Source organism: Meles meles, chromosome 8 (assembly GCF_922984935.1).
Source record: "Meles meles chromosome 8, mMelMel3.1 paternal haplotype, whole genome shotgun sequence".
NCBI lineage: Eukaryota > Metazoa > Chordata > Mammalia > Carnivora > Mustelidae > Meles > Meles meles.
The window spans coordinates 63455946-63474905 of NC_060073.1; the positions used below are offsets into that span (position 1 = coordinate 63455946).

At 37.5% G+C, this 18960-nt stretch overlaps 1 protein-coding gene across 14 annotated transcripts in view; it reads left to right on the forward strand.

Moving 5' to 3' along the window:
* The window catches only part of EMSY (EMSY transcriptional repressor, BRCA2 interacting), a 95723-nt gene that overhangs the window by 19919 nt on the left and 56844 nt on the right, over nt 1-18960 (forward strand). For all 14 annotated transcript variants that reach the window (XM_046015248.1, XM_046015263.1, XM_046015253.1 and 11 more), the window contains 2 exons: nt 6804-7080; nt 18396-18650. In XM_046015248.1, coding sequence (XP_045871204.1) covers nt 6804-7080; nt 18396-18650 — 532 coding nt within the window. The remainder of the gene's footprint in view (nt 1-6803; nt 7081-18395; nt 18651-18960) is intronic.

Consider the following 18960-nt stretch of genomic DNA (forward strand, 5'->3'; position numbering starts at 1 on the left):
AGACCTACCTAGGCTGTTCTGTTGAGAAAAACCTACTACCCCTGTACCTCTACCAGTCTCATTATGGCTTTATTATGGACTGGTCAGATTTTCCCAGAGAATTTTCCAGTCTCCTGCTTAGAATAGTTAGCCAGTCTGCTAGTATTTGGGGAGTAAATGGAGGGAATGGGCTGGGTAGTCTGACCATTCAGTATATAGACTTCACTTAACCTCTCTGTAGCACAGTACTCAGCTCTCTTGGCCCAGTGTTAGCAAATTCCCTTGGACTTGATCTCTCCCTCAAGAGACTAAATTCCTAATCTTCCTTTAGGGTGGGGGAGGATAGCTGTAGATATATATGCTGCTTAAATAGATTTTCAACTAATTTTCTTCTCTCTAGTGCCACTTTTACTCCCACTTAAGACATATCTCCTGCTCTCAAGTCCTGAGTTTTTCTGGGGTTCTTTGTTTCCACTTTGAGGTTATGCTTGATTGATTACTACTTATCTGTTGTCTACTTTACAAAACTTCACAGCTGTTATCTTCTTTCCATTTTGACCTTAGGGGTTTACATGCCTCTTCCCCTTTAAAAAAAAATCCCTTCATACCATTTTAGAGGGATTTGGGGGAAGGAAGGGAGAGGTACATTCTTATCTTCAGCAGATGATCTTTCTCACCTTTGAACCCTCAGACACACAATAACTTTCATTTAAAGACCTCCTTGAGTTTCCTGGAAAGATATCATTACATAATACATGAGAAATTATTTTCTTAGTAAACTGTAAGTGATAATGAGCTGATCTGTGGAATGTAATTCTGTTTTCAGTTTCAGGATGAGGCTTTATGGTAAAGTTAAAAGTGTTTAAACGTTTAAAGTGTTAAAATCAAGCAAGAATTTTTGTAGTCAAAGAGGCCCGAGTTGGAACCCCAGCTCTTCTAGTATGACCTGAGATAAATTAGGTCTTTCTGAATCTGTTTTCCCATTAGTGAGATGAGAATAATGCCAATCTTAAAAAGTTACTGCGAGGATTAAATGAGATTGGGTATTTTAAAGTACAACAATAGCTATACACCCCCAAAAATGTTAGCTCGCTTTCCTTGCCGGTATTTTTTGTAAGGCAGCGTTTTATTTATTTGCACTATTGAGAATGAGCTCTTCCAAAATGAATTCATCAATTAATTGAGGCTTACCCGTTAATATGTAGAAATTGACTATTTTTGATAACTTTTTAAATGTTAAACTGAACATGATTTTTGCATTTGTTTTTGATGACTCCAAGGTAATCCTTCTGAATATCACTTTTCATAATATAATACAGTTAATGCTTTCTGGACTAGCCCTATATTAACTTTTATCAGCCTCCTCTATGAGTTTTTAAGTCTGCTTACTGTAATTTTTTACTGCCCCCCCCCCCCCCCGCTTTTTTTTTTGCTGGGACTTACTTGTCTGTAATTCTTCTATCTTCCCCCTTCTTAGCTACTCTTTTAATTTGGTATTTAAGAAATAGTGTAGCAAAGTTTTGTTTGTTTTTTTTTAAGATTTTATTTATTTATTTCACAGACAGAGATCACAAGTAGGCAGAGAGGCAGGCAGAGAGAGCCGAGGAAACAGGCCCCCTGCTGAGCAGAGAGCCCAATGCGGGGCCTGAGCCGAAGACAGATGCATAACCAACTGAGCCACCCAGGCATCGCAGTGTAGCAAAGTTATATCTGAAAGAGCACCCATCTCCCATCATGTCTTTCTGTTTCCTTACTCATTTTATTTTTATTTATTATACTTACAACCGGTTAGTATCATATTATATTTTTATTCATTTCCTGTTTCTCCCATAGAGCATATGTTGCTGAGGGTAGAAACTTTATCTTATTCATCACTGTATTCCCTAGTATTTAGAATAGCTCGTGACACACAGAAGGTGTTTATTAATGTTTGTTGAATGAATGAATGAGAAAATGAATAAATAGATCTGATTCCTAGTTCTGATTCTGCCAGCTCTCTTGAACCTCAGTTTCTGTTTAAAACAAAGATCATAGTACTTACTTCCTAGAGTTACCAGGAAAATTACATGAGATGATTCATGGAGAGTACTTAACATAGCACATATGATGAATGCTTAGTAAATGTCACCTTAACATTATTAACTCTCGACTCTTCTTTGGAAGATAGACACAGATAAAAATACTTGTAAAAGATGGAAGATTCACCTGTAAGTGAAGTTGGTGTTTTTTGTTTTGTTTTGATTCAATGACTTTATCATATCTTTATTTTTTCTTTTTCTTCAGAATTGCCAATTGAGAATGGGTAGTCGAGGTTGTAGACATATGATGCTTATAAGCATATTTATCTCCGTTGGTCGTATGAACCATGCCAGGAGATTCCAAGCCCAGAACCTTAGATTTGTCCTACTGTACTTAAAAAATAAACATTTAAAACAAATTAAATTAAAAATAAGACTCATTCATCCACAAATATTTACTGAGAATCTAGTATGTTCCAGAGGCAAAACTATACTCTTTTTTTCATGTGTACCCAGTGCCATTGCTTTTGTTATGCTTGGACAGGCTGAATATGGTAGCACTAATAGATATTCTTTGGGATTTTTATTTATTTTTTGTTTTCCTTCTGCTGGGTAATTGGACGTTCTTGAAATCTCTGTAAGGCTGTTTTCATTATTGCATTCACCTTTGATTTCTCACAAATCCTATGTAAGTCAAGTTAGGAATTATTTTAGGTAAAGTGACTTTACATTAAGTATAATTATTTATGAATTGGTGGACTTGATTCAAATTCAAATAGGTCATATATTTTCAGGGTAGACAAATTTCCACCTATGTTAATATGGTGCCTTCATTTTAAGTATAACATTGGTACAGCACTTATATGAAAAAAGCAACAAAATATAGCTTTATGCTTTCATGTGCTTGATTGATATTTTTCATTTTATCCTTAGGGTGCAAGTCCCAGCACTCTTAAGGAGTTTTTGTGAGTGCTAGAAGGTCAGTAATTTGAATTATGGCCTGAATAAACACTGTTTGGTTCACTTGGTTTCAAAATCCCTTTATTTCCCCTGTTGTAATTCATAACTTTAAAGTACAAGTGCATTTTCTTTAAGGTGGATCTCTAATTTTGGATAACCCCTTTTCAGATCAGAAATCAACATGCAGACTGAAATCTTAAAATATATTTTATCACTTGTATCTATAGCCTAAAAAATGCTCTTAAGGACTTCTACATTTATTTTGCTGAAATTTTGTCTTAATGTTAGAAGCCTACATGGATACTCTAGTTTTAACATTGGAATTATTTGACACAAGTGTGAATGCTTCCCCTTCCTTGCCCATGACAGACATTGTTAATTGACTGTGGCATACTTTCCTGCCAAGCCTTGGTGAATCCTTACCTGTGTCACAGAGTCCTTATAAACGCTGCTCCAGGAAGCTACTACTATGAGTTCAGAGTTGGCAAATGTGAAGATGTGAAACCTAATTACCATTACCACTATAATTGGTTTGACTGTGGTAGTAGCTATGAGTTCTTTGGATTCTCAGGGGTATCAGAATTTGGGAAAAAGATATATAACATTTTTTAATGGAACAAAAAGAGAATACATACAATATATTTCCAGATTGAATTGATCCATAACACCTTTACTGAATAGTAGCAGTACTCTAATAACTACTGTTCGTTGACTGCCAAATATTGACCACCTGCTATGTGCCTAGCACTATGTTAGATGCTTCACATCATTATCTCATTCAGTCCTTGTAATGATTTGCAAGGTAGGTATTATTATCCCTATTTTATAGATGAAAATTGGAGTCCAGAGATTTTAACCTGTCTGGGGGCCTGCCATTTGTCAGTGGCCGAAGCAGAATTAAGCTCAGGTTCATTTGACTCTTAAACTTCTGGTCTTTTTACCATTTTGGTCTATTTCTTCTCAGTTTATAAGATAGCTTTTGATTGTTTTTGTGATAATGCTGTACAGATATTTGCTGACTGAGTCTATCTGGAAGTGTGCTGGTCAACTCTATATAGATGTTTGCTGGTCAAGACTTAGATATCCGTCTAGACTCATCAAATAGTTAACAAACTGCTTAAAGTAGTGGATATGTAGTTACGTCTTATAATTCTCCATGACACTGCAAATGTATAATAATGATGGTATAGTCAAAATAGTGATGATATAGTCATCTTTGAGATGTCAGTATTGAGTGCAGACGTACTCAGTAAATTTTGACCAACTGATGTAATATCAGGCCTTTTATAGGACTAATGTGAAAATGAAAGAGAATTTCTCCCTTAACTTCTTTGGATTTTTCAAAACAATTTTCTGCCCTAGATAGGTAGAGGGAATTTTGGTGAAAGAAGAAAAAGAAACTCTGCTCTGTTTTAGGTATCACCATACCACAATTATGCCCACCCAGAATAAAACTGTGATACTATAGGTTTGTAAATGATTTTTGTGTTCTCAGCTGTAAAATGGGGATAATAATAGTGTCTGTGTTACAGAATTTTGGGGAGATTGAAATTTAGGTAATGCACATTAGCTCTAGGAGTTCATCTTGATTATGTTATTTTCCTTAGGCCTACAATTTCTCTACATCAACAAGTCCTATTGACTCTACCTCTTAAAAGAATCTGCATGTGATCACTTCTCTTTATTTCCACTATTAGTACCCTAGTCCAAGCAGCCTCTATCATTTCCTGCCTGCTCTATTGCAACAGTTTATTTACTCGTCTCACTGCTTCCATTTTTGGCACTCACCACATAGCAGCTAGAATCATCTTTTAAAATATAAATCAAATTTTGCTGTTTCCTCACTTAAAAATTCCCCTATGGCGGGGCGCCTGGGTGGCTCAGTGGGTTAAAACCTCTGCCTTCGGCTCAGGTCATGATCCCAGGGTCCTGGGATCGAGCCCTGCATCGGGCTCTCTGCTCAGCAGGGAGCTTGCTTCCTCCTCTCTCTCTGCCTGCCTCTCTGCCTACTTGTAATCTCTGTCTGTCAAATAAATAAATAAAATCTTTAAAAAAAAAAAAAATTCCCCTATGGCTTCCTGTTGTACTTAGTATAAAATTTAAATCCTTTACTCCAGCTTATAAGTATAACCTGGCCTCTCCTTACTTTGCCAACCTCTCCTTGCTCTATATGGTTTTTGCCACACCGACTTTCTTTCTGTTTTTAAATACATCAAGCTGATTCCAACTGTAGGTCCTTTGCTCTGTTGTGTTTTTTTCATCTGAAATCTTTGCCTCCCTATGTCTTCTACACTTTTCGAGCCATACAGGCTAACTTTGCAGTCTCTTTGCTGCTGCTTTTTTCCCCTCCATTCCCTGTATCAAGCTGTGAGCAAATCCTGTTGGTTTTATCTTTAAGTATATTCAGAATCTGTTTACTTTTCATCACTTCTGCTATAAACACTTTGGTCACGATCATCTCTGCTTGCTTTATTCCAGGAGCATCCTAATTGTCTCCCTCTTTCTACTACCTCTGCCCTACTGTACTCATCATCTAGCAGACAGTAATGTTTTTTAAAAAATATTTTTTGGAATAGTTTTAGATTTACAGAAAAATTGAGGAGATAGTGCAGAGGGTTCTCATATGCCCTATACTCAGTTTCCACTGTTCTTAATATTTTATATTACTGTGGTACTTTGTTGTAATTAATGAACTAGTATTGATGCATTAAGATTAACCAAAGTCCATGGTTTATTCAGATTTCTCTCTTAAAGGATACCACATTACATTTACATGTCTTCTTAGGTTCCTCTTGGCTGTGAAAGTTTCTCAAGACTTCATTTGTCTGTGACAGCTTCTCAAGACTTCGTTTGACTAGTATTTTAAAGAATACTGGTCAGATATTTTGTAGGAGGCTCCACTATTGGAATTTGTCTGATGTTTTCTCATCATTAGACTAGGACTTGGGGTTTTTGGAAGGAAGACCACATTGATAAAGTGCCATTTTCATTTATCATATCAAGGGAATATAGCATCAACATGATTTTATATCATCTAGTCTCCCATTACATCCCTGATTCTGTCTCCTGCTACTCTCTGTGTCCTAAATTCTGGTCCCATTCATTAAGTCCTTGAAGTTTGTTGAAGATACCAAGCTTGCTTCTGCCTCAGGGCCTTTTTATTTACTGTTTTCTATGCCATTGGAGCACTTCTTCAAGGTGGCAACGTGGTTCACACCTCTGCTCTGCTTCTAGCCTCTGCTCAAATGTTACCTTATCAGAGAGATTTTCATGGACTCCTGTATAAACAATAATACAGTACTCCCAGTATTCTTTGTTTCCTACCCTACTTAGTGTCTGTTCCATTTATCTCTATATGACATATATGTGACATATATTTTCTAATTTGTTTATTGTTTTCCTCCCCACCTATAAGAATTTAGCTCCATGAAAGTATGAACTTTGTCTGCTTTGTTCATTCCACTATCCCCAGCATCTAGAACCATGCCTGGCACATAGTAGATGCTCAACAAATATTTATAAATGAATGATTATCCAAATTACTTTCTAGAAAGATTGTGCCATTATACTCCCTAAGCAGTATATTGAAATGCTTATTTCACGGTATCTTATACAGCATTGAACATTATTTTAAAAAATACTTGGTTGGTAAAAATTGTTTCTTTTAAACATATTTTGATGGTTTCCTAGTAAAGGAAAGCTTACACATATTTTTAGTTATGTATCTCTCTTTGGTGATTGTTTCTTCATGTTTCATAAGCTGTTTTTGGATTATATGTAACTATGAGTCTAGATACATTAGTAGTATAGTGGGTTCATAAAAATAACTTATTTTTCCTTCCTTAGGTTATTATAGTGACCACATCACCAAGTTCAACCTTCGTGCCCAACATTCTCTCCAAATCCCATAACTATGCAGCAGTCACTAAGCTTGTACCAACATCAGTCATTGCTTCCACAACCCAGAAGCCACCAGTGGTTATAACTGCTTCACAGTCCTCCCTGGTCAGTAGTAGCAGCAGTGGCAGCAGCAGTTCTACACCATCACCTATTCCTAACACAGTTGCAGTGACAGCTGTGGTATCTTCCACACCATCCGTGGTCATGTCAACAGTAGCACAAGGTGAGTGGTGACCTGCCGTGTAATTCTGTACCTGTGGTGTATGGGGGTTTTGAAGACAACGAGCTGGGTATATTTTTCTGCTTTGGGTATGAGGATCCCTGCTTTTTATATCAGCAATTCTTAAATGAGGAACTTGAAATTACAATTGACTTTTGAGCAACACAGGGGTTAGAGCACTGACCCCTGGCACAGTTGAAAATCCACATATAACTTTGACTCCCCCAGAATTTAACTACTAATAGCCTACTTTGACCAGAACCCTTACTGATTAACAATCGATATATTTCATATGTTGTAGCCATCAAATACTGTATTCTTACAGTCAAGTAAGCTAGAGAAAGGAAAATGTTACTAAAATCATAAGGAAGAGAAAATGCATTTCTAATACTGTACTGTATTTATTGAATAAATCTGAGTATGAGTGGACCCATACAGTTCAAACCTGTGTTCTTCGAGTGAGTCTTACTCAAGATTCTCAGGCGGGGGTGCCTGGCTCAGTGGGTTAAAACCTCTGCCTTCTGCCCAGGTCATGATATCAGGGTGCTGGGATCGAGCCCTGCATCGGACTCTCTGCTCAGCAGAGAGCCTGCTTCCCGCTCCCCCTCTCTCTGCCCGCCTTTCTGCCTACTTGTGATCTCTGTCTGCCAAATTAAAAAAAAAAAAAAAAAAAAAAAGATTCTTAGGGGAAACAGTAAGTATCCAACCTCTTCAGAAGAAGTAACCCAATGATAAGAAGCAGGAGGAAGAGGATGAGTTCAAGGACATGTCATTCACCTTTTCTTCAGTCTTCCTAAGTTTTTCTGTATGGTGGATGATGGGAGATAGTAAGAGGAGCTAAGGCTGAACTGAACAACAATTGCTTCTTAGTAATTCCAGAGGAAAGGAAATGTAGAAATCTTAGTTCCATATTAGCCTAAATAAGTTTAGCTCTCTTCCATATCCTTGTCTTCCTCCCTGTGAAAGCCAGATAGCACACTTTCTTTTTTTTTTTTTTTTTTAAAGATTTATTTATTTGACAGATAGAGATCACAAGTAGGCAGAGAGGCAGGCAGAGAGAGAGAGAGGAGGAAGCAGGCTCCCAGCCAAGCAGAGAGCCCGATGCGGGGCTCGATCCCAACACCCTGGGATCATGACCCGAGCCGAAGGCAGAGGCTTTAACCCGCTGAGCCACCCAGGCGCCCCAAGATAGCACACTTTCAGAAATCTTTTTCTTAGTGCTGGTCTTAAGATGGGGATGGGGAGAGAAGCATGTACTGTACAGAAATCACACTCATGGTTGTGGTCTATCAAAGGGACCATAGAGGCAATATAGAATACAACTTAGTTTTAGTTTTCATTGAATTTTACTTGAACAGTACATAGCTAAAGATAGAGTGGGACTTGAAAGTGCCCTAGTTTATGAACTAGTAGTGAATGCAAGCACTAGCATGGGAAAACAGAAGTATTTTTCATCATTGTTTTAGAAATGTTTAGTGTGTTCTCTGAAGCTGCGTAGGCAAGGAAGAAGCTATATAGATGCGACGCCATCAGTATTCCTTTACTTTATAGTTCTAGTGCTAGGATGTGAAAGCAGCTGTCATTATTTCCTGGCTCTTATACCTATTTAATGTCCCAATCAAGGACGGGAAAATAGCAGTCTTGAAGTTTTCTTTTATTTGTTACTTTAAGTAATTAAAAAAAAAATCCAACTTTTCTATTTGCATAGCAGTAAACTATAATAATTTTTATACAGAAAGTTTGTTGGAAATGTTGATTACAAACATGATCCAAATTCATCATTTTAAAATTCGAAGGTGAGAGAAGGGAAGGCCATCTCTGTCCTTACTGATAATTATTTTCTCCTTCTAATACTCATCACACAGTTTGTTGAAGTTTTATTGAACTATTAGAAGAATTACTGTTCTTCCAAAGGAAGATGTTATTACTTGAGATAAAGGGGGTTTCTCTTGGCCACTAATGAAATATCTTTTTTTTTTTTTAAAGATTTTATTTATTTATTAGAGAGAGAGAACGCCCTAGCAGAGGGAGGGGCAAATGGAGAAGCAGACCACCCCCCTGCCCCAGGACCCTGGGATCATGACCTGAGCCAAAGGCAGACACTTATAGACTGAGTCACCCAGGAGCCCCACTACTAATGAAGTATCATTAGGCAAAATGAATATTCCATTCTTCTGTTTCTCACACTGTTTTTTCTAGGTATCCTCTGAAGCTCTTGGGAATTTAGGACTTCCCTGTTTTCTCCTTTGCTTCTTATAGTATCCTATATCTTTTTGAGCTTCAGGTAGTTATTGGGGAATTGAACAGAGTATCTCAGAGATTTCTTGGAAATTCACTGAAAGGTAGTTATTGGGGGAATTGAACAGAGTATCTCAGAGATTTCTTGGAAATTGACTGAAATTCAGTAGAACATGAGAGCTATAAAAATAAACTCATGAATGCAGATACTCAGGGAAACTATGATTCTTTTGAGTCTTTGAGATATTTAATTTAGCTATTATTAGTGCCAAAAAAATTAAAGCAGTTCCTTTTAAAAAAGGTAAACGTTAGTGAAAGTGGTAATATATAGACCAGAGCTGTCATTCTGACTGTAGGGCTTCTGTAGCAGCTTCTGTGTGGCTAACTGAGGGACAAGGGCATTCAGTATCTACTTTTGTGGGGGATTGGAGACAGGCTGTTTCAGGGTTGATGTATCTGTCTCTGGTTATTCTTGTAAGGGCAGCTGGTGGTAAAGGGGGGAAGAGTCTTAATGGCAGCAACTTGGTAGGTGATTCCATGTTTAAAAGTGTAGAGATGGTTCTAAAGGTAGGGGGTGTGTTCTTATGGTTGGTTTATGCCAAGGGGAAGGAAAGGAACCCCCTTAATATTTCAAATATGGGGATTCTTAAAATTTTGCCAATCAGAGTGGTTATTTGGGATTGGTCATCTGAAAGTTTAAAGGATGATTTAGGAGCGCCTGGGTGGCTCAGTCAGTTAAACGGCTGCCTCTGGCTCAAGTTGTGATCTCAGGGTCCTGGGATCAAGCCCCATATCAGGCTCCCTGCTCAGCGGGGAGTTTCCTTCTCCCTCTCCTCTGCTGCTTCCCCTGCTTGTGCTCTCTTGGTTGTGCTCTCTCTCTCTTTCTCAAATAAATGAATAAAATCTTTAAAAAAAAATAAAACTTTGAAGGATGACTTAAAAACATTTTTTATTATGGAAAATTCCAATCACATGTAAGTAGAGAGACCAGTAGAATGAACCCCCCATGAGCCCATTGCCCAGCTTCGGAGATGGGCAGTATATGGTCAGTCTTATTTCATCTATACCTGCTATTTCCCTTCACACACAATTGACCTGAGATGTTTGGAAGCAGATCCCAGATATTATATAATTTCAACTATAAATACTTCAGTATGTATCCCTGAAAAAAAGATCACAACTCACAATGTCACTATCACCTAGGATTTTTAACAATAATTTCTTGATATAATAAAATATTCAGTTCCTATCCAAGTTTTCTTGATCATGCATAAAAAAAATTTTTTTTAATTGGGATCCAAAGTCCACACATTGATTGATATGGTTTTGTCTTTTTAAACTTTTTAAGTCTCTCTTCCTTTTTTTTTCCCCCTTTGCAGTTTATTTGTTGAAGAAATCTGTCATTTTTCATAAGAGTTTCCTATAGTCTAGATTTTATTGATTTTTATCCCCATGGTGTGGTTTAACAAGTGCTCCTGTTCCATGTATTTCCTTCCATAAAACTGGTAGTTAAATCAAGAAGCTTGATCAGATTTAAATCTGATTGTTTTGGAGAGATGTGGGATTGAACATTTTTTTTTAAAAGATTTATTTGGGAGAGAGAGAGAACACGAGTGGGGGAAAGGGGCAGAGAAAGGGAGAGGGACAAACAGACTGTCCCCTAAGTGGGGACAGCTCAGGACCCTGAGATCATGACCTGAGCTGAAGTCCAACACTTAACTGATTGAGCCACCCAGGGCTCAAATGAGATTGAACATTTTTAATAACCTCTTTTTCCCTTTAATTAGTTTTTTATTTGTTTTTATGTTTTTTAAATATGTAAGCACATATGTATATAATTATATTTTCTCTTTCTGTTTAATGGAAAGTAACATACACATATACACTGTGCACTTTGGTGTTGAAAGAGATAATTTTTAATTTGGTGGTTTTAAGTCTGGTGCTGGTAATACAAAATGATGGTGATAAGTTGAAATGTGCTTTATGTGCATAGAAGGAAGTTTATTAGATGACTGCTTCATATTTGATTCCTCCCCTTTTTTCCCCTGTAGATTGCATAGACTTTTCTGTTATATCTTGAATCTGTGTGACTCTTCTTGTTCCTCATAAGCCACACAGGTTGATTACCGTGACCTTTCTACTTTTTATTCTACCTGTTTGTCAGGATTTATCTGTTGCCATTGTCTTTTCTCATATTTTGGTGAGAGAAATTTTCTTTCATGTCATTCTTCAACTTGTATTCTTTTGTGGACTTCATGAATTATTTACCCAATACTGAATCTGTCTTCCACTGACCTTTTATTTTATGTCCTTGACCCCACTTCAACCTGAGTAACATTGCTTTTAATTGTTTCCACTAAAAACTCCTGTTTTCTTCACTATATTGATTTTCCTTAGGGTCTCCCTGAATGGAGTTCCTGTTTCTGTTTCATGAAATCCTTTCCTTACGAAATCCCCCAACCCTGTCAATTCAAAATGACCCTCATTTAGCACCTAAATTTTTTAAAACCTTAAAGTATTAATGGATTAAATAATTTCAGAGAACAAAAGCCCATAAGTAATCCTACCACTGTATCACAATAGAACTTTCCATTTTATGTATTAGTGCTTTTATACCTATGTGAATAAATTATTTATTTAGAATAAAAAACTCATATTCCCTTTGGTATCATACTTTCTTCAAAACATTCTTCTACTTTTCTAAATTACCCTAATTATTTCAGTGCTATTTAATATTTCTATTGTAGTTTATTAAATCTCTCAATGTTGGGTATTTAGAGTATTTCTAGATTTTGATATAGATTTACCTATAGCAAATACCTCTGTGAATTTAATTGAGCCCTCTCTTAGAACCAGTTTTCAGGAGCAGGATTACCAAATCAGAGGGTTGGACTGTTTTTTTTATAACTACTGTATGAGTTTTTCTTTTTTTATAAGATTTTATTTATTTATTTGACAGAGAGAGCGCAAAGGGAGAATGAGAGGGAGAAGCAGACTCCCCACTGGGCAGGGAACGCCACTCGGGGTTTGATCCCAGACCTGTGGGATCGTGACCTGAGCCAGAGTCAGACACTTAACCAGCTGAGCCACCCAAGCTCCCTGAGGGATGGAATTTTTTGGGAGAGGTTGCTAAATATTTTAGTTCCCTGAACTATATCATCTTAGAATATTTTGCTAGTAACGTTTCCACTATTAAGTCTTTGTTTCTCCTATTCACAAAAGTTGGGGGGAAGGAGTATAATTTCTAGGATTAAAAAAAATTTTGAATGGCATACTGTTCAGTCAGTCAGTTGTTTAATACTAGGTTTTTTCCTTTAAAACACAGGTAGTATTTTTAAAGCTATATACCTTCTTTCCCCTTCACTTAAATGACTTTTTTTTTTTTTTTTTTAGTGTGTTTTTGGCTTCATTCTTCCCTTGGGGCTCATGTTAAAACTCCACAAGCAGTTCGTGTTTATTCAGATACCTCTGTAGCCTGAACTGTATTTAATGTCTCCAAATAATGGCCTATCATGTTTACTTCAGTGCTGTTCACTGTTGTCTGTATTCTTTTGGCATTCAGATGTTTGTTTGTTTTGGAGCCCTGGGTTACTAATACATAACCTGAATTGCAAAATTTGATAAGTAATTGAATGACTTCATATAAATCTGACTGAGCAATTTTTTTTTTTTTTTAAAGATTTTGTTTATTTATTTGACAGAGAAATAGAGAGCATGAGTAGGCAGAGCGGCAGGCAGAGGGAGAGAGAGAAGCAGGCTCCCCACTGAGCAGGGAGCCCAATGCGGGACTCGATCCCAGGAGCTTGGGATCATGACCTGAGCCAAAGGCAGCTGCTTGACTGACTAAGCCACCCAGGCACCCCAGCAATTGGTTTTTAATAAGAAAATTTATTATCTCATAAAACCAAAAGTCCAGAAGCAGAAAAGTTCCAATTAAGTTATTTTTTTTTTAAAAGATTTTATTTATTTATTTGAGAGAGAGAGAGAGAGTGAGCATGAGAGGGGAGAGGATCAGAGGGAGAAGCAGACTCCCCATGGAGCTGAGAGCCGGATACAGGAGTCAGTGCTGGGACTCCAGGATCATGACCTGAGCCGAAGGTAGTTGCCACCCAGGTGCCCCCAGTTAAGTTAAATAGTAGCTCACTGAAGCCATTAAGAAGTTTTTTCTAGGTTTTCCTTGTATGTCAGCTTTTTTGTCAGGTAGCTCACATCATGGTTGCAGAATGAGTGCAGCAATTTCATGTATCGCATCCAGATATGACAGCAGGCACAGGAAGAAGAGACAATCAGTCAGTCCCCTTTTGTGAATCTGTCTTAGGAAAGAGAATACCTTTCCCAGAAGTTCCCAGGAGAAGGAACTTAAATCTTGTTGGCCACAACTGTGTCATACACCCTAACCTAAATTAGTTCCTGGCAAGAGTAATGGAGTCATCATGACTGGCTTAGATCAGTTAGAAATTGCCCTCTAGGGCTGGTTTGGGGTCCTCCATAAAATAAGTGCCAGGGGCACCTGGGTGGCTCAGTGGGTTAAGCCTCTGCCTTTGGCTGAGGTCATGGTCTCAGGGTCCTGGGATCAAGCCCTGCATCGGGCTCTCTGCTCAGCAGGGAGCCTGTTTCCCCCTCTCTCTGCTTGCCTCTCTGCCTACTTGTGATCTCTCGCTCTCTGTCAAATAAATAAAATATTTAAAAATAAATAAATAAATGCCAGTACTCAGGAAGGTGGATCCTTTTGAGGAGAGAAAATGGGTTTTTGTTAGAAAGGACAAAAGGCAGAAGAGAAAGAAAATTAACCGGGCAACTGGAGGTATATACTGCATTAGATTATTTAGTAAATGGTTTTAGACGAATTGACGTTTTATTTGGTCTTTTACATGTCAATGAGGTTAAATTGGTTAATAGAATTGTTCATATATGCTTTTTTTAATCTTTTTTTTTGTCTACTTGTAATATCAGTTACTAAGAGAGAAGTGTAAATAACTTCAGCTTTAACTGTGGCCTTGTGCATTTCTCTTTACAGCACTATCAGTTTCATCTCATGTATTTTGATCTCTTTTATTAGGTGCATGTACATTTAGGATTGCTCCCTTTTTATTAGTGAAGTGTATTTGACTTGTTTCTTGATGAAATTACCTCCTTTTTATAAAGCATTGCTTTTTTCCTCTGATAATATTTCTTGTTTTAATGTCTACCTTTCTTGATATTATTGTAGCCATGCAACTTTCTTATAAGTAGTGTTTGCATGACATATTTTTTTTCACCCTTTTACTTTGAACCCATCTGTCCTTTGTGTTTAAGATGCATCTCTTGGGGTGCCTGGCTGGCTCAGTCAGAGCATGCGACTCTTGATCTTGGAGTTATAAGTTTGAGCCCTACCCTGGGTATAGAGGTTACTTAAAAGTAAAATCTTTTTAAAAATTAAGTAAATAAATAAAATGTATCTCTTATGAACATTATATAGCTAAGGCTTAGTTTTTTAAATCCATGACCACCTCTGCCTTTTAATTGAATTACTGAGTCTATTTATATTTAATGTAATTTTCAGTATGATTGAGTTCAAGTTCTGCTGTTTTGATAATTGTTTTTTATTCATCCTTTCTGTTCTTTGTTTCCTTTTCCTGCTTTTCTCATCTTTTGGATTTATTGATTTTTTTTTTTTAAAGATTTCATTTTATCTCTTCCATTGGTTTCTTAGCTCTGTGTGTGTGTGTGTGTGTGTGTGTGTGTGTGTGTACTTTTTTTATACATACTTTTTAAATAGTAGTAGAGTTGGGTCTCAGCTGTGATATATGGACATTTTGGGCTGGATAATTCCTTACTATGAGGGGCTAACCTGTGTATTATGGGATGTTTTATAGCATTTCTGACCTCTGCCTACTAAATACCAGTAGTCGTAGCCCGTCATGACAATGAAAAAAGTCTCCAGTGATTGCCACCTGTGGAAGTAGGAGGAGGCAAGCTGCCCTTAGTTGAGAACTCAGCTCTAGAGCTTACATTATGCATTTTTAATTTGTAACAGTCTGTCTTGAAGTAATAGGTCACCTCCCACATTGTGTTAAAATCTTAGTACACTTCTGTTTTCTCGCTCTCATCCTGTGCTATGGTTGTCCTGCATTTTAATTCTCTACATTACAAACCCCACATTGCAGTGTTATTATTTTTGTTTTAGACAGTTTTCTGTTAAAGATATAACAAAAGAGGAGTAAAAAGTCTTATATTTACCAAGCTCATTTTGTACTTTTCCTCCTCTAGCCCTAGGTCAGCCGTTTTTTCCAAGGAACCCTGATTCCATTAGTGGAAAGTAATAATTAACTAGAATCTGAGTACTAGATATGCTACTGCTATATTATGTGTGTGCATTTATATGTACACATATTTATATCTATGTTTATTTCTATATATTGAAAACTGTGGGTTCATACTGATAAATCTAATTTCAATCAAACAGCTCTGGTTTTTTCCTTTCCCTTCTTTGATAGTGAAAAACCTGACTTCCATTATCTTTCATATATTGACTTATTTTGTCAGTTCCCAGTATGCAACCAGTCTGTTGTTGCTGTTGCCCCCACCACCATGCAGTACCTGTCACTCCACCCAGGCTCTGACATCCTGTAGACTCCTGCACCTGTTTCTGTGTAGACTCCTGCACCTGTAGACTCCACCTGTTTCTGACACTCTCCCCACATCACCCTTTTGCATGGATGCCAGTCTCATTCTTCTCAACTCTAGTACCTATGACAGGCTGCCCTCCCACCCAGAAGGCCTTTTCATTTCGTTTGGATTCTGATACTACCTTAGCCACCCCTTCCAGTGGACATTCTGCTAAAGCTTTGAGTCTCTTTGTTAGGTGGCTCACACTCACTTGCTTGGGCTCTAGCTCTACATGTGTGCTGCCTCCTGAGCTTCCCCAGCATGGACACCCTCCTCATTCTCTCCTGATTCCCATGCTAGCCCTGTTTCTGCAGTGAGCTCTGACATTTCATGCTAAGCTACTCTTCTCTTTAGTTGCCTAGTTGTTCATCTTGCTTTGCACCAGCCGATAGCTTTAGTGCTGAATTGTTTGGGAAACAAAGGGCAAAAGGAAGAGGACCTTTCACTTATTTAAAACAAAAATGGTCTTCATTACAGTTTATGGTAATTGATTTGTGTAGTCATTTGATTATCTTCTCTTGTAACCTTTCTGAAGGTAAGGACTGTTTCATGAATACAATATAGTCCCAAGGAACTAGCAGGAAGTATGTGCTTAGTAAATTTTTACTGAATGAACATTCTCAGATTAAGTACTTCAGTCAGGTCATACAGCTGTTAATGTGTTTATGTGTTGAAGGCACGATTTGGACATAGTTCTCTGATTCTAAAGTTATCCTGACTGCTTTTACATCACATACTTACACTATACAAAAACTATTTGGAGAACAGAGGGAGTTTCCCATGTACACAATTTATCTCAAAATAAGAGTTCATTATAGATTCAATATAAAGGTTAGAGCTTTTAAATAGTTTAGAAATAATATCATTCACTAATATAAAACTTTATATTCATTGAGTCATAAAATGTTGGTGCTGAATGGGGCTCCAGAGATAATCTTGTTCAGCACAACTAAGCAATATAACACAAACTTGTCAAATACAAGTATTTGGGGAGGGATGGGTTTGGGTGAGGTGGGAGAATGTGTCGGTAATGTGGATAAGCCCTCCAGGTGATTCTGATTACACTCTTAATCTCTTAAAATAGTCCTTAGTCTGTGATTTCACCTGATCCACACAGCAACCCTTAGAGACTTGTAAGGCAAGGAAAATTTAACAGATGCAGGAGCTGAGGCCCCAGGAATCAGAATGACTTTCCAAGGTTTCTTTTCCATCTTTATCATTCTCCAGAAACATTTTATATAGGAATGTGATAGTATTTAACATTTTTTCTATAATGCAATGTAATTGTCATAATGGGAGGTATGGGAGAAGGTGTGAAATAGCTCAAGAATTTGGCAATTGGGCTAATTAATTTATGAGTTTCATTTCATTTCAACAGTGCTCAAAAAGTTGATGAGTTATATTCCAGGTTGTTAAGAAGATTAAATCATTTACAGATAATCATCCCGTTGTGTAGTTGAAGAATTTTAAGAAAATTACTGAAGAAGTATCAGGGAGAGGGAAGAATTTCTCTCAGATTCGTACATCTTTAGTGGACATTACTGGTACTTCTTATCGATGCATGCTACTAATATTAGCATTGCACTGAGAAGCAATGTCTTAATACCTTACATCATCAGAATTATTTTGCTATGGATGTATTGAGTATGCCCGCTTGTAATTTTTTACAGATTACTTAATGACCCAGTTAGAGTTCTCAGGCAATGACTTTAATTTATAGATCATCAGAAATGAGAGATAGGAAAACTCCTTTGCCATGCTGAGTAGTTCAAAAGATGAATGTTTCAGTGTGAAATATTTTCTCTGGCCTTGTTTAAATTGACTTACTGGAACCTGAAAAGTAGTATTTTAAAAATGTATCACAAATAAGATTCAGAACTTAGTTTGCTGTGTTCTTAAATTATTCACACGAAGAACCTGTGTTTTTCAAAGGAAAATTTATTGAGAGACATGTGAGTATTCTTCCTGTTATTTTCTCTCTTTTACTCTAACTGTTCACCAAGGGAACATCAGTTTTTTCGAGTGTGAGAGCAATGACACCTTCCTTGCCAAGTTTGAGGACTGTGTATCAAATATGTAAAACGCCACATTTATGTTTGACACTTAACAGGTGCTTGATCATTGTCTTTTTTTTTTTTTTAAAGATTTTATTTATTTATTTGACAGAGAGAGATCACAAGTAGATAGAGAGGCAGGCAGAGAGAGAGAGAGGGAAGCAGGCTCCCCGCTGAGCAGAGAGCCCGATGTGGGACTCGATCCCAGGACCCTGAGATCATGACCTGAGCCGAAGGCAGCGGCTTAACCCACTGAGCCACCCAGGCGCCCTGATCATTGTCTTTATTGATTTACCTAGTCTTTATCATCTACTACAAGAAGTAGCTTTAAGTATGCTTTGCTATTAAATACATTCTTTGCCCCCTACTCTTCTGCAGGTGTATCTACATCAGCGATCAAAATGGCATCAACCAGGCTTCCTTCCCCCAAAAGTTTAGTGGGCGCCCCAACTCAGATTCTCGCACAGTTTCCTAAACAGCATCAACAGTCTCCTAAGCAGCAGTTACATCAAGTGCAGCAGCAGACCCAGCAACATGTGGCCCAGCCTGCGCCAATATCTCATCAGCAGCAACCTCAGCAGTCTCCTTTGCCACCTGGTATCAAGCCAACCATTCAAATCAAACAGGAGTCAGGTAACTGGAAAATGTTTGTAAGATATAATTCTTCCCCAGTCACTGCTTCTCTGAAGACTGTGAGTATATATGGATATACAGTTTCCTCAAGCACCAGAATTTTAATTCCAAAATATGTTTTGAGAGCCTCCTGTTGGAAATATTTATATAAAGAACTAGAGTTTGGGCATAGAAATGAGAAAAAAAGCAATTTGCTCAGCAGGAACAGTTATTTTCTTTTTTTTTTTTAAAGATTTATTTATTTGACAAGTAGGCAGAGAGACAGGCAGAGAGAGAGAGAGAGGAGGAAGCAGGCTCCCAGCCAAGCAGA